Source organism: Triticum urartu, chromosome 7A, assembly GCF_056163025.1.
Source record: "Triticum urartu cultivar PI428250 chromosome 7A, HENAU_Tu73, whole genome shotgun sequence".
NCBI lineage: Eukaryota > Viridiplantae > Streptophyta > Magnoliopsida > Poales > Poaceae > Triticum > Triticum urartu.
In genome coordinates, this window is record NC_141879.1 from 223,746,400 (window position 1) to 223,759,035 (window position 12,636).

The 12,636-nt window shown below is 42.2% G+C and overlaps 1 protein-coding gene across 3 annotated transcripts; it reads left to right on the forward strand.

Annotated features, from left to right (window-relative positions):
• Positions 1-1,330: 1,330 nt before the first annotated feature.
• On the forward strand, positions 1,331-10,939 carry LOC125525330 (Protein kinase superfamily protein). 3 transcript variants are annotated; one of them, XM_048690332.2, is made up of 21 exons: positions 1,333-1,669; positions 2,325-2,777; positions 3,671-3,925; positions 5,203-5,327; positions 5,435-5,479; positions 5,575-5,656; positions 5,751-5,819; positions 5,899-6,069; positions 6,141-6,206; positions 6,708-6,776; positions 6,914-7,051; positions 7,134-7,210; positions 7,662-7,931; positions 8,627-8,718; positions 8,954-9,036; positions 9,794-9,919; positions 9,997-10,039; positions 10,140-10,174; positions 10,303-10,364; positions 10,434-10,485; positions 10,633-10,939. In XM_048690332.2, the coding sequence occupies exons 2-21, from the start codon at positions 2,607-2,609 to the stop codon at positions 10,702-10,704; spliced, it is 2,103 nt and encodes a 700-aa protein (XP_048546289.1). In that variant the 5' UTR covers positions 1,333-1,669; positions 2,325-2,606; the 3' UTR covers positions 10,705-10,939. The 3 variants fall into 3 exon arrangements, with proteins under 3 accessions (XP_087394108.1, XP_048546288.1, XP_048546289.1); XM_087537982.1 differs by having other exon boundaries at positions 1,331-1,669; positions 10,140-10,364; XM_048690331.2 differs by having other exon boundaries at positions 1,331-1,669; positions 10,303-10,485.
• Positions 10,940-12,636: the final 1,697 nt, after the last annotated feature.

Below are 12,636 nucleotides of genomic sequence, written 5' to 3' on the forward strand. Positions count from 1 at the left end.
CGTCATCATATAGCTCAAGTGGATTATGTGGAAGGCAAAGGTTTGTCCTTGATAGATTTTCTATTTTACTGGTCTCATCGTGTTAGTTGGGAGACTGGGTTATAGGATCGATAGTTGTGCTATCAAGGGGGCTCTCGAGTGAGTAATGATGTGATGCTACGCTTGGTGACCCTAATACAAGAGAGAAGAGCATAAATCAATAAAAAATCCCATTGGACGAGAATGTTGCATATGATGTAGGGAGAACGAAGAAAGGCGCCCCGAAGTAAGTTTTGAACTGATATAAACCAAAGAGCTTTCCACGGATCAGAAATATGTCGACAAAGTACCTATAATAATCACTCTTACTCTCTTAGCGGTTGTTTGATAGCAAACATTAGCGCTTGATTTACAGACAATGAGTTTTTACTTGATTTTTTTTTATTAAAACTAGTTTTAGTATGCTTTTGTTCTTGTTAATAATCAGTTTATAGAAGTTTGCGTTTGGGTTGAAAACTGTGTTTGTACAGTTTCTATATAAACTATTTTTTATCCTACCATGACATTTTGTCGCGGTATCCAAATACATGGGAGCTGATTCGCCGGCTGTCAAACTCACAAAATGATAGCCCAGTATACACTCATGTAGATAGCCACAGAGGGCAAAAACTTGAACACACATACAGAAGCCAAGGAGCTGACCTCGGTGGGTGCAACGGACTGGGTGGACGGCGCGAAGGCAGCGGCAGACGTGGCACAAGAGAAGGGCAACCTCGATGTGTGGCACACCAGTGAGCCCGTCGTGGCTGTCATCGTGTCGTAGACGTCTGCAGGTTCTTCTTTTACACCGATGAACATGCCCACAAGGACCAATATGAGAGAAAGGAAAGAGATATAAGAATCACGTTTCTAGAAAAACAACTAATAGTCGTTTTTTCTACAAACGGAGAATTTTGCACATTTCACGGATTAGTTAGATTAACCAAAAGTGATTTTGTCTATTTTATATAGAACGGATTCTCTACGTTCCACGCTCCAAATAACCCCTTAGATATTCTCCAAAAGAAAAAACATCAGTCCCTTAGATTGTGGGTAGAAAAAGAGATCTTAGTTCGTTTGGAGAAGAATAACTCTTTGATCCCATGTATAAAAAAAAACTCTTTGATCCTCGAAAAGGGTAGAAGGGAAAGAACCTTTTGAAACCGCATCCCTTTTGCGCCTCCGGTACAGGCACCCGCCGTGCGCCGTCGACCACGAGAAACAGGGAATCAGGATCTTTGGCTACCGACCACATGCCACATGCACATCGAAAACAAACCAAATCCATCTGCCCCATTAATCAGTTTTTATTCCGCCGGAAACCCCAGCCAAAAATACGCAGCAGCCACAGAAAATCTCCAGCAAGACCACTACTCCACCTTCTCCTCCTCCCTCCTCCCCTTCGTCTTCCCCCGGCCCGTTACGCTCCCTGCCCCGTTCCTCCCAGTCGCCGCCGCCCTCCTCCTCCTCCGCCGCAGTCGTCTCCTCCTCCGCCGTCCAGATCCGTCCTGCTGCGCGTCCGTCCACGAGCAAGGCTCCTAGATTCGCGAGAGCTCCTCCCCCGCGAGATCCGCCATCGCCGTCTCGGCGCCCGCAGCACCTTCTTCCGGAGGCGATCCGCCCCTCGAACCACCGCCGGCGCGCCGTCCAGGTAACGCTGCTGCCCGGGTTACCCTCTGTTCGGCCTCGTACCGTCGCGGCGAAGCTTCCCGGCAGCTCGATCTTTAGGGTTGGTAGCTACTAGCTGCTCCAAACCGGTCGATTGGTCATCGTAGCTTATGGCGTGGTGATTCGGTTGCTGCTAGCGGACAAGTGGTTCGCCGGATTGAAGCCTGTTGCCCTTGCGGCCCAGCTAATCAGTGTCGCTCAGCTACCATGATGAACTATAAGCGCGCGCTAGCGATTTTGGTTCGATTTGAGGGACCCGAGCTTGATAAGCTTCGCTTGAGCTTTGTGCACCTGTCCCGAGTTAGACTCTGGATGCTAGGGTATATTTTTTCATGCTTAGTCCAGGTTGCCAATGCTGGACTGAACGATCTTCCCGTTTCACTAGGGATGGCCTAATTCATGACTCCTGTGTGTCTACTAGAGCTTACTCTATGGCTATGGAGCTGTGGACTTTGCTTTCCAGGTTTCAGTATGCTTTCTGGTATTGGGCACATTTGTTGGTCACATTTGTTGGGTTTGGGCATCTCCTAAAATGGTCATTTTATGTTTGTGCTATGTTGATCTTTACTCTGCAGTTAGCCTATATCCTCCATTCGTGTGTTCACAATGTTGAAGACTTCCTATTCTTTGTTTTGCAGCTTATAACGGTGCACTTGGTGTGAGCCAGCTTGGGTGGCATTGTGGTATCTGCTTCATTATCGTCTTAGCCTATATTTGCCCTTGGACCAAAGGCCGTTTGAGATTGATAATATGAAATAAAGAATCATACAACGTCCATGCATTCATCTGCAGATGTAACCATGCTGATGGTTTTTCTTGGGCACACCTATATGGTGTTCTTGACACTGCCTTCCGTGCTCCAATTCTATGCAAACCGTAAGATTGTTGCTGTTACTTCTGACGTTCTATAAGTTTGGACCATGGAGCGTGCACCACGTAACAGGGGATTTCCAACTGATCCCAAGGAATATAAGTTATATGAGGAAGTTGGAGAAGGAGTTAGTGCCACAGTTTACAGGGCTCTTTGTGTCCCGCTCAATACTTTTGTTGCCATCAAAGTTCTTGACCTTGAGAAGTGCAGTAGTGACCTGGTGAGTAGTTTGCAATTTATTGTTGTCCGCAAAAAAAGTTCAAATATATTTCATGACATTACCTTGTCTGTCGATCCTTTTTGTGATAAATTGATTATTGTTATGATAACAACTACTTTACGTCGAGCATGTGATACAATCCATAATCCAAAGGCCTAGAAAAATAAATATTGAAGTGTTATAAGGCTCTTGTGTATTGATGAGCAACGATATGGTTTGGTCATGTGGATAGACCTTATTCTGTTGTGTATTAGGTTTTTGATTGAGATCCTGGAATCCCAATGTGAGTGTAGCGTATGTATATGTTACAGTTTACCAAAAATGCATATCAGCTTACTTCAATGTAGACTATTACGCCGCTTCAATATTTTCTTTAGAATGTTTTGAACAAGCTATGAATCTGCTTCTGTCTAATCAGTTTGAGCAAAGAATAATGCGCACATGAAACTATCAATGGGCCATCTGTTACCTTCCTCGTCTGGTTGCCAGCTATGCTATTCTTTCAGCAAATGTTACCTTTCAAACAACAATTCGGTTTTTCTTTCATTGAACTGTCTACTGTAGAAATGCGGACTACATTCTTGGCAGTGGAATTTTTCTATGTTTAGTTAACGAAAAAAATTCTATTATTCCAATTTTTGACATAAATATAATCCTGTTTGTAGCCTTGTATGTATGTTTCTAGTAATGCTTTGGTTGCACTTTTTTGTTTGTGAATTGGTAACTTCTTATGTTTGATAAGTGACATATGCATAGGTTCTCTTCCTTCAGCCAGTTATTCGGGCTTACTGCTTATCTTCAATATGGACATGCTTATTTCAACCTAATTATATGTATTTGGTTAGTTTTTTGTTTGCCTGTCTTCCTCACCTTTTGGAATTATCATTCTTCAGGATGGAATAAGGCGGGAAGTACAAACCATGAGCTTGCTTGACCATCCAAATCTTCTTCGAGCATGCTGTTCATTTGCAAATGACCATCAACTTTGGGTTGTCATGCCTTTCATGGCTGCTGGATCTGCCCTGCACATAATAAAAACTAATTTTCCAGATGGGTTTGAGGAAGCAGTCATTGCCACACTTTTGTGGGAAGTTCTCAAAGCTCTTGTCTACCTACACTCTCAAGGGCATATTCACAGAGATGTAAAGGTATATACTTCAGAGTTCTTTGAATCCATAATTATCTTCTGAAGCATCTAGCATAACAGAATCAAGTTGATTTGTCTTTATCTGGTTTATTAAGAAACTAATTACAGTCCACATGTTTACCATTTTAGATATTTCATTCATCATCCAGAACTGTTCCCCTTGCAAACGACCTTATTAGTTGAATTTCTTGTAGCCTTGTATTAAATGTTGAACTATTCAGTTGTTGCCTTTGCCTTGTGCTATGCACCCTGTCTTTGAGGGCTGGGTCAGACCACATGTCATCCCCTCAAAGGGTGGTGCGTCGATAGTTACAGCTGCTTCTCTGTGGCTTGCGACATAAGATTTTTGTTCCAAGAGGGAGACAAATGCATCTTTATCATGTATTGCTGGTAGAACAGTATGATGAGAGGAACCAGAAGAATGGTCAGGGCACTTCAGTTTTAATGCTATTGAGGGCAGAGGAGATTGCCAACTAGTTTCATTAAGATGTTTGTCTAGAGAACGACTAGTCTCTTACCGTGTTGTCAACTAACCAAGTGATGATTTGTCACCTGGCTGGGATTCCCAAGCATTGCCCAGGGTGACAAGTGGTTGCATGGTTGGATGCCTAAATCCTTGTTGTGCCTAGTCAGTACTCCCTCCGTTCCTAAATACAAGTCTTTGTAGAGATTTCACCATGGACCACATACGGATGTATGTAGATGCATTTTAGAGTGTACATTCACTCATTTTGCTCTGTATGTAGTTCATAGTGGAATCTCTACAAAGACTTATGTTTAGAAACGGAGGGAGTAGTTGGCAAGGCAACATTGGTCAAATAAGGAAGAGCATGCAGATAGCCAATATTTTGTACTGGCATTTATTTGCTTTACCAATTACCAATTATTGGCTGTGCGGAATATGGGCTTGCTATAAATGTTGGGGCTGATCCAAAATAAAGTTTGTTGGTCTGGCACCCATTGGCTAGGCACAAATGTGCATCCAACCGACAACCGTGTTACCACTTGCCATGGTTAGGGCCCTAACAAGACGGGTTTTTGGCACTGGTTTTGCACACCCCTGTTTTCACGTTATTGGCTGCCATGTGACATTTGTTGATTCTCTTATCCCTTTCTCTCTCCATGCGAGTATATCGTTAGGGCAATCAACGTTGTGCATGTTCTAAATAACAGGTAGCAAATAGGAATGATAACATTGATGTTTAGTTACTATATTTACTTAGACCATTCCTTGTTTGCATGTTCTAAATTATGTTCGAAATTACTAATCCATTTCAGGCTGGAAATATCCTAATAGATACAAATGGAGCTGTTAAGCTAGGAGACTTTGGAGTATCTGCCTGCATGTTTGACACTGGGAATAGACAACGAGCTAGAAATACATTTGTTGGGACCCCTTGCTGGTAATGTCTTGCGAACATTTAGGTTTAGTGTCTCATATCCATTGTTCACATTGTTCTCTGCCTATGTTACTTATGTTAAAGCATACATGACCTCATGCATCTTGCAGGATGGCTCCTGAAGTCATGCAACAACTGCATGGCTATGATTACAAGTAAGTCCATGTCTAGTAACTCTAAATCTGACTATTTAAGTATCCTAACTGATTAAGCTGTTTCTCCTTTTTTTTCAATCACAATTTACAAACAGAGCTGACATCTGGTCCTTCGGGATAACAGCATTAGAACTAGCACATGGTCACGCTCCATTTTCGAAGTACCCTCCAATGAAGGTACGTAAGCATATCTGTTTAACGTTAATTAACCTACTTCAAGTTACTCTGTTACAGAATGATAACATTGCATGCTACACTTATTCCATTGCAGGTGTTGCTTATGACGTTGCAAAATGCACCACCAGGTCTAGACTACGAGAGGGATAAAAGATTTTCGAAGGTTCTTTTTTTCTATTTACAGCGCTCCTTTTGTAGATAATTGATATTTATATTGATTATTATGTGCATGTTATTTGCAGTCTTTTAGGGACTTGGTTGCTGTATGTTTAGTCAAGGATCCACAGAAGCGTCCCTCTTCAGAAAAGCTGTTGAAACATTCGTTTTTTAAGCAAGCGCGATCAGCTGATTTTTTGGCAAAGAGTATTCTTGAGGGACTTACTCCACTGGGCGACCGCTTTAGGGCGTTGAAGGTGCAGAACAGTGTTTACGGGGTGGCATGACATTGTTGTAACCAGCCTGACTATATTTTACTCTTCTGTAGGCAAAAGAGGCTGACTTACTTCTCAATAACAAGCTTGGTCCAGAGAGCAAGGAGCAGTTATCACAGGTTAGAGCTTGCTCTTTGGTTATGTGTAATCTTGCGCCTTCCGAATATGGAAATCAGTGCTGATCTTTTCCACTGTTTTGTCAGATATGTCTTAGATTTGTGTTTTTACCAGGTTCTTTGATTTGTTAAATGGGTTATGTGAGGTTGACTTGAGGTTTGCCTCCTTCAAATAAAGGAAATTATTTTTGCAGTCGTTGCTGATCTCCTATATTATTTTATTTTTATCTAATTTCTCTTGGTATTAAATTACTTGGTTTTTAAGGAAGCTCTTGTTCTGTTAACTGATAGGCAATCTCTTTCTGTGGGCTTACTATGGAAATATTTTACTACAGCTGTTTAGAACTTGGAATTGTCGTAGTAGCAAGTACATGGTTATAGTTCTCATTTATAAATATTAGCCTGCTGGAGTACACAAATTGTTTGTTCTTTCTTTATTTTGATTTGAAGTATCAGTACAGTTTTTTCTATCAGTTCTTACTAACACAAGTATTTGCCTTTCAGAAAGAATACATAAGGGGCATCAGTGGCTGGAATTTTAATCTGGAGGACTTGAAAACCGCAGCTGCCCTTGTAAGAGCTCATTTTCCCCTTCTACTAGCTGATGCAGATGGAGCAATAATCAGCCTCCTACCGCAAACCGTCGCAGACACAACAAAATGTTCGTGAGAAACCTGTGTTCTCTAATCTTTAAATTTATTTATTGGCAGTTAGACAGTTCAAATGGCACATACCATTTTGATGGTGCCAACAACAAAGATAGGAATGGGCTACAAGACGTTTATAATGAATCAGAAAATATTTATCAGGAAAGGGTTAACCATGGTGCTTCTGCAAGGCATGATGAGGTACTATGGTCATAATTATTGCTGTGACTTGGTAAAGTAGCCTAAAACTATTATATCATTGCCTAATTCTTCCGACTAACAGCATGAGATACAAGAAGTAGAAGATTTGGATGGAGATCTTGCCTCTTCCTTTCCAACCCGTCCCCTTGAGGCACTAAAGTAAGTTCTGGAGTTTGATCAGTCTACTACATGTATCCACCAAATTGAACAATCTTTTGATGTTATGAACAATGCTATAGTTTTATCTGCAATAATCTGTTTGACAAACTGTGATGTTTGTGACCCCAGAGCTCAGAATTTACTGCCTTTTAAACAACAACAACAACAAAGCCTTTAGTCCCAAGCAAGTTGGAGTAGGCTAGAGCTGAAACCTCCAACTAAATTATGTTTACCAACAGTATTGTGCAATCAATTTGGCAGTCTCTTGTACCGCGTGAAATACATCTGGTAATGATGGAGTTCATGGTTCTACAGAAAAATGAATCACTTATAGGGCCTGAAGCTAGTGTACATGGCTAAACGTAATTCAGATGATAATGTTTTGCATCTTTTGAGCTGTCACTTAAAAAACTAGTCAACTGTGAAGGATTCTCACTGACTAGTGACACAGGTCTTGCTTTGATGTCGGCGGTGATGATGATCCGGACCCTACTGCTACGAATTTGCGGGTACAACCAAGCATGGAGTCTATATCACCTGTGCAGCAGTTCTCAGAAATGGACCATAGTAGAAGTGACAACTGTAATGGTGAAAATCTGGAAAGAAGTGTCTCCGTACCCTCAAATTTGGGAAATAGTGTATATCCCAAGTTCTCAAGTGGTTCTCTTATTCCTGAGCATGTTCTTTCGCCTTACAAGAATGTTGGTAGTGATTCACGAAGGTAAACAACTTTTTTCCTTTTTTTCTTCTCTTCCTACATGCTAGCTACACCATTTTCCTTGGACTACAATTTCTTCATCTCAAATACAGAATAATGGGAATAATTTTACCGTGGATTCCATTAGTAGCCTTTGAAGAATTGCAATTCCGCTGCTGCTACTATTCTAGCATTCCTCACTAGGCTTGGCTCACATCAACATTTCCTTGGTTGTTGGTGGCCATTTGTTTACTGAAATACTAGAAAAGAAATGTAAGGACATTGTTCTTTTGGGAGAGGCAAACTTTCAAGTCCATGTGGGGCATAGACTTGTAGTCTCCTTTTAAATTTTACTTGAAAATAGGGTCTGCAAAATTTATGTATGTATGTCAACCTAGCTTGAAATATTCTTTGGACCTCCCTTTGATCGTACAAATAAAATATTCTGATATTTGGTTTGGTGGACTCGTTACATAGAACATTCTGACTCATTTGGTAGAACATTCTCCATTTGTTGTTGTAGCCGATCTAGAAAATGGATACAAGCACAAAGAAGTACTGATTTGTTTTCAACTTTTGGCAACAATGCGGTGATATTGACACCTTCTGTTCATTGTATTATAGCTTCCTATTCTGGCCCACATTTTTTACTCTTCTCCATGTATTTTGTCTCATGTGGCTATCATTGTGGTAACACTTCAAATTTTGTAAAATGGAAGGAATGAATTTCATCAGAAAAATCCGAGCAGCAGAAACCGAAGTGGCCCTTTGTTTTTCCGTCAAATGAAGGACACACGCCCACATCTGTCTGGTAAGATGATCATGAGCCCTACATCTACCTCTCTCTAGTACTCTAGTAAGATGATCATGAGCTCTACAGCACATCTCTCGTGATTAGATTCACATAAAATTAGAGTCTAGTATGCATGATTTGGCAACCAAAGTTTCATGTTATTTTAATAATTTTGAAATTATTTGAGGTCACCATCTAATCATCTCTTCTATTTATTACTTGGCAATTAATTTCACATGTCATGTTTGAACAGTTGCACCTGATGAGGCGTCGGAAGGAAATGTTGTCCAGCGAAGGGGGCGATTTCAGGTCACATCAGATAATCCTGGTCAAAAGGTACTGGGTTATTTGGCGTAGAGGTTACTGGGAACTAGGATAGTGAATAGTTAATTGTATTTGATATTTGTCTTAATTACGAGTCAAAATGAAACCTTGGATTGTCTTAGTAGAATTTACTTGGTAGCATTATTTAAACTGCACAAGTCCATTATGTTACTAAGAGCTGAAGTGATTGATTTACAATGTTTATGACTCTACTAGTAGACTGATACTGCCAGCAATCTGGGATGTTCATTGATTGTAACCTTTTTTTCTATGCTCTTGCCTCTTAGGAGGTTGTAACCAAAAAACTCATCTTCTCAATGAAATGAAATGCAAAGTCTTTGCATTTTCTCGAAAAATAAAAACTCTACTAGTAGACAAATCTGGAGCCTCAAGTTCTTTCGCATGGAAAACAACTTGTATGGTCAGTTGATTGATACCTCCAGACGACCACAATGCCTTGGTGGATGAAACTTGCTGGCTTCATTTTGCACATAATTAGAATCCTGAAGAATATTACTTCTGAAGCAACCCAGAGCATTCAATGTATATCTCACATGTTATTATCATTGTTCCTTCAAATATAGTTCAACCATGGTCCCACTCTCCCCAATAGATTTGCTAGGCAGGGGTTGCTGCAAGGGGGATATTATGTTGACATTTCCAGAAAATACACCCAGTTGTTTGTTTTGTGCAACTGTGCCTATTAATATTGCCTTTTCAGGTTTTAATTTGGACATGAATAATTTTAACTCTACTTGCCTACTCTTAGGTAGCTTCATCAGCAAGCAGCAACAGCAGGCCAAATTTACCAAGTGGAGTAACACGGCCAGCTTCCAATTCATCCACAATTCTACCGACACTACAATTCTTGATGCAGCAAAATTCTATGCAAAAGGTATTTTATTGCATTTATTATTTCAAAACACACAAAAAAATGTCAGCATTTTTACAATTCGTTGAATGAATTTACAGGAAGTGCTAAGTAGATTGATTTCTTCAATTGAGGAAACATCTGGTACGTATCATGAGAATTGTTTATGTTAAACTTCAATCTGATAATTTGACTGGCATACTGATATCTCATTTGGTTTCACGCGGGGAATGTTTTCTGGCAGATGCTTCCGATGCAAGTACAGTTGGTTTGTCTCAGGTGTGTCTGATGGAGTGTGTTCCATATGTTATTTCACATTTGACCTCAAGACATGTGAACTTTAAAGGTCAATTACTGTTAAGCAGATTTTCTTGTGATTGTTTTAACAAGTGCTTATATATGTTCAGTCATCTGGATCGCTTGCCAGAGAGAAGGGATTGGAGTCGTATGTCGTCCAACTACAGCGAAGGTATACTACCGTTCTCAGAGTGCTCCTCCGTATTCAAGGACTCTTAACTGAATTTGTGAAAATTTGCAGTGTCACAGAACTCTCTGAGGAAGTGCAGAGATTGAAGCTGAGAAATAATCAGGTAAATTGTCAGCAACCATATTTGGAGCTTTGCATTTGTTTTAATGGTTTGCATGATCTAAACAAAGAGATTCTTTACTTTTTGTAAGTTATGTTTTTGACTTTAAATCATGTGTCTGAGACATTGATTATTTTGTCTGCATGACAGCTTGAGCAGCAGATCAACGGGTTGTCGAAAAAAGACGAAAGGTTGCGAAGAGAGGGTAGTACCAAGCAATGATATATTATATTCCCCCCTAAGTCCCCGTTGTATAATTCAGCTCCCCAATTTTGAACCTGGTTAGTGAAATTAATTGTATTATGTTTCGAAATCAGGTAGTTGTATCAATTGTAATTGTAAGTATTTTAGCGAGTTCACATTATAGTATAATCTTTGATTTGTACAGCATGCTTTGTGTTATCGGTGAGGATTAGTTTCCGTCAACTAAAATGTTTCGATAGCAACCGTTTGTGAACTTGTTTGTCCCCTTTCTCATTCTTTAGCGTGTGCATGGTTGAATGTTTCTTCTCTTGGTGTGCATTATTCTTGCAGCATGTAAATAAATGATAATACTGATTGCCCGTGTCGAATGAGCTGGAGCCAACAGTTACTACTTCCTTGGCGCCTTGGCGTCTTTGGTTTTAGGTACTCGCTACAGCAGGATAGGTAAGTCGGGCATGGATTTCTAGGTCTTCAATTTGACTAACAAAAGATGTATGCCAATAAAGTTGTATACTCCAAACAGACGCTTGCTAAAGCACAAATCAAAGCGCACGGCTGAACGATACAAGGCAAGGCAGTGAGGAAGTCTTCTTACAAAGCAAATTTTGGGATAACCAGAAAAATGGCAGTGAGGAAGTCTTCTTATAAAGCAAATTTTGGGATAACCAGAAAAATGACACTGGAGGAAAGCAAGGCGATTACGTTGCCGAAGGACGGCAGCATCGAAGGCCTGAAGACGTTGAAGTTCCATGACACGCCCATGACACCTAAGCTCCATGATAATGTCCTCAGGATGGAAGACGGCGCTAAGCGTTGTCGCTGTCCATCCGAGACGGACGAGGATTTTCACCCAGAACATGGCACATAGAGAAGAACCACAACAACGTCCTTGAAAAGAGAGCGACACCCTTGGGCACAGCCGGCACCAACGCCAAAGTGTGGTGCTTTCGATTGGCAGCCACTAGGTGCCAAGGACATCTTTGATGAGTACAAACCTCCAGACCCGAGTTTGGGCGTCATTGCCACAGGAAGAGTGTGCACGAGTCACCTGGTGCTACATGCCTACACCCGTTGTCATCCACACGACCAAGGGCACATAGCAACCACCATTGTCATGATGTCCGCCGGAGTCAAGTGCGGACTTTCACCCATGGTTGCCGTCCCGACATTCATGGCCCCGAATCTACCCCACCCCACCCTGCAACCATTGCACACCGAAGAAACAAGCGTGAAGGTTACTCCTTGCCCCTGATCAACCCTACGCCCATGCCTAGACCCTAGGCACGGGCAAATCAGGACTCCCCGCCCATCCTGCCCCGGTGGGCAAAGTGAGATCCCCCGAAGGGTGAGGGATGGATTTGTGGCCTGTCGGCGGTAGATCCACACCCATTGGCGGCAGTCCGAACATGGGAGGTGGCCATCCACGTGGCCTCGGCCCGCATAGACCCGATTAGGGTTGGAGGGAAGTCCTCTTTGGACCGACACCACCATAGACCATCAGGGGAGAGGAGCGCGCCGAAAGCGTGTGCTAACACTCACTAGACCGGCCCCAACACCTGCACGTTGTTGGGACGCTGTTCACCACCACCTACAAGGTCCACTATGCCCACTGCACCTTACTTAGATCCTGCCCGCACATTGGCGTATCGAACCACACTGCCGCCAAGGCCGGCAGCATCGCCGCCCAGGAGACCCCGAGTAGCGCCGCCACGCCGGGCCCGCGCCACATCGCGGGGGTTCGCACTGCATGCAGCAAGAGACTGCCACCCCGACCCATGTCCCATGCAGCAACCACACCGGGTCGCCGCCGTCACCCCGCGCCACTCGTTGTGGCCAGGCCGCCAGATCCGGGAGATCTCGACCCGAGCCAACTCTGCCACGCCAGGATCACACCACGGTTTCGGGGAGTCTCTTACGGTTGTTAACCTCCCGTTATAATAAAAAACTTAC

Bases quoted from the DNA above. Each gene is read 5' to 3' on its own strand.
- LOC125525330 (XM_048690331.2), top strand. From the start codon at position 2,607: ATGGAGCGTGCACCACGTAACAGGGGATTTCCAACTGATCCCAAGGAA. The intron at 3,926-5,202 runs GTATATACTTCA...AATCCATTTCAG, and splicing joins ATATTCACAGAGATGTAAAG to GCTGGAAATATCCTAATAGA. The intron at 5,328-5,434 runs GTAATGTCTTGC...TGCATCTTGCAG, and splicing joins TTTGTTGGGACCCCTTGCTG to GATGGCTCCTGAAGTCATGC.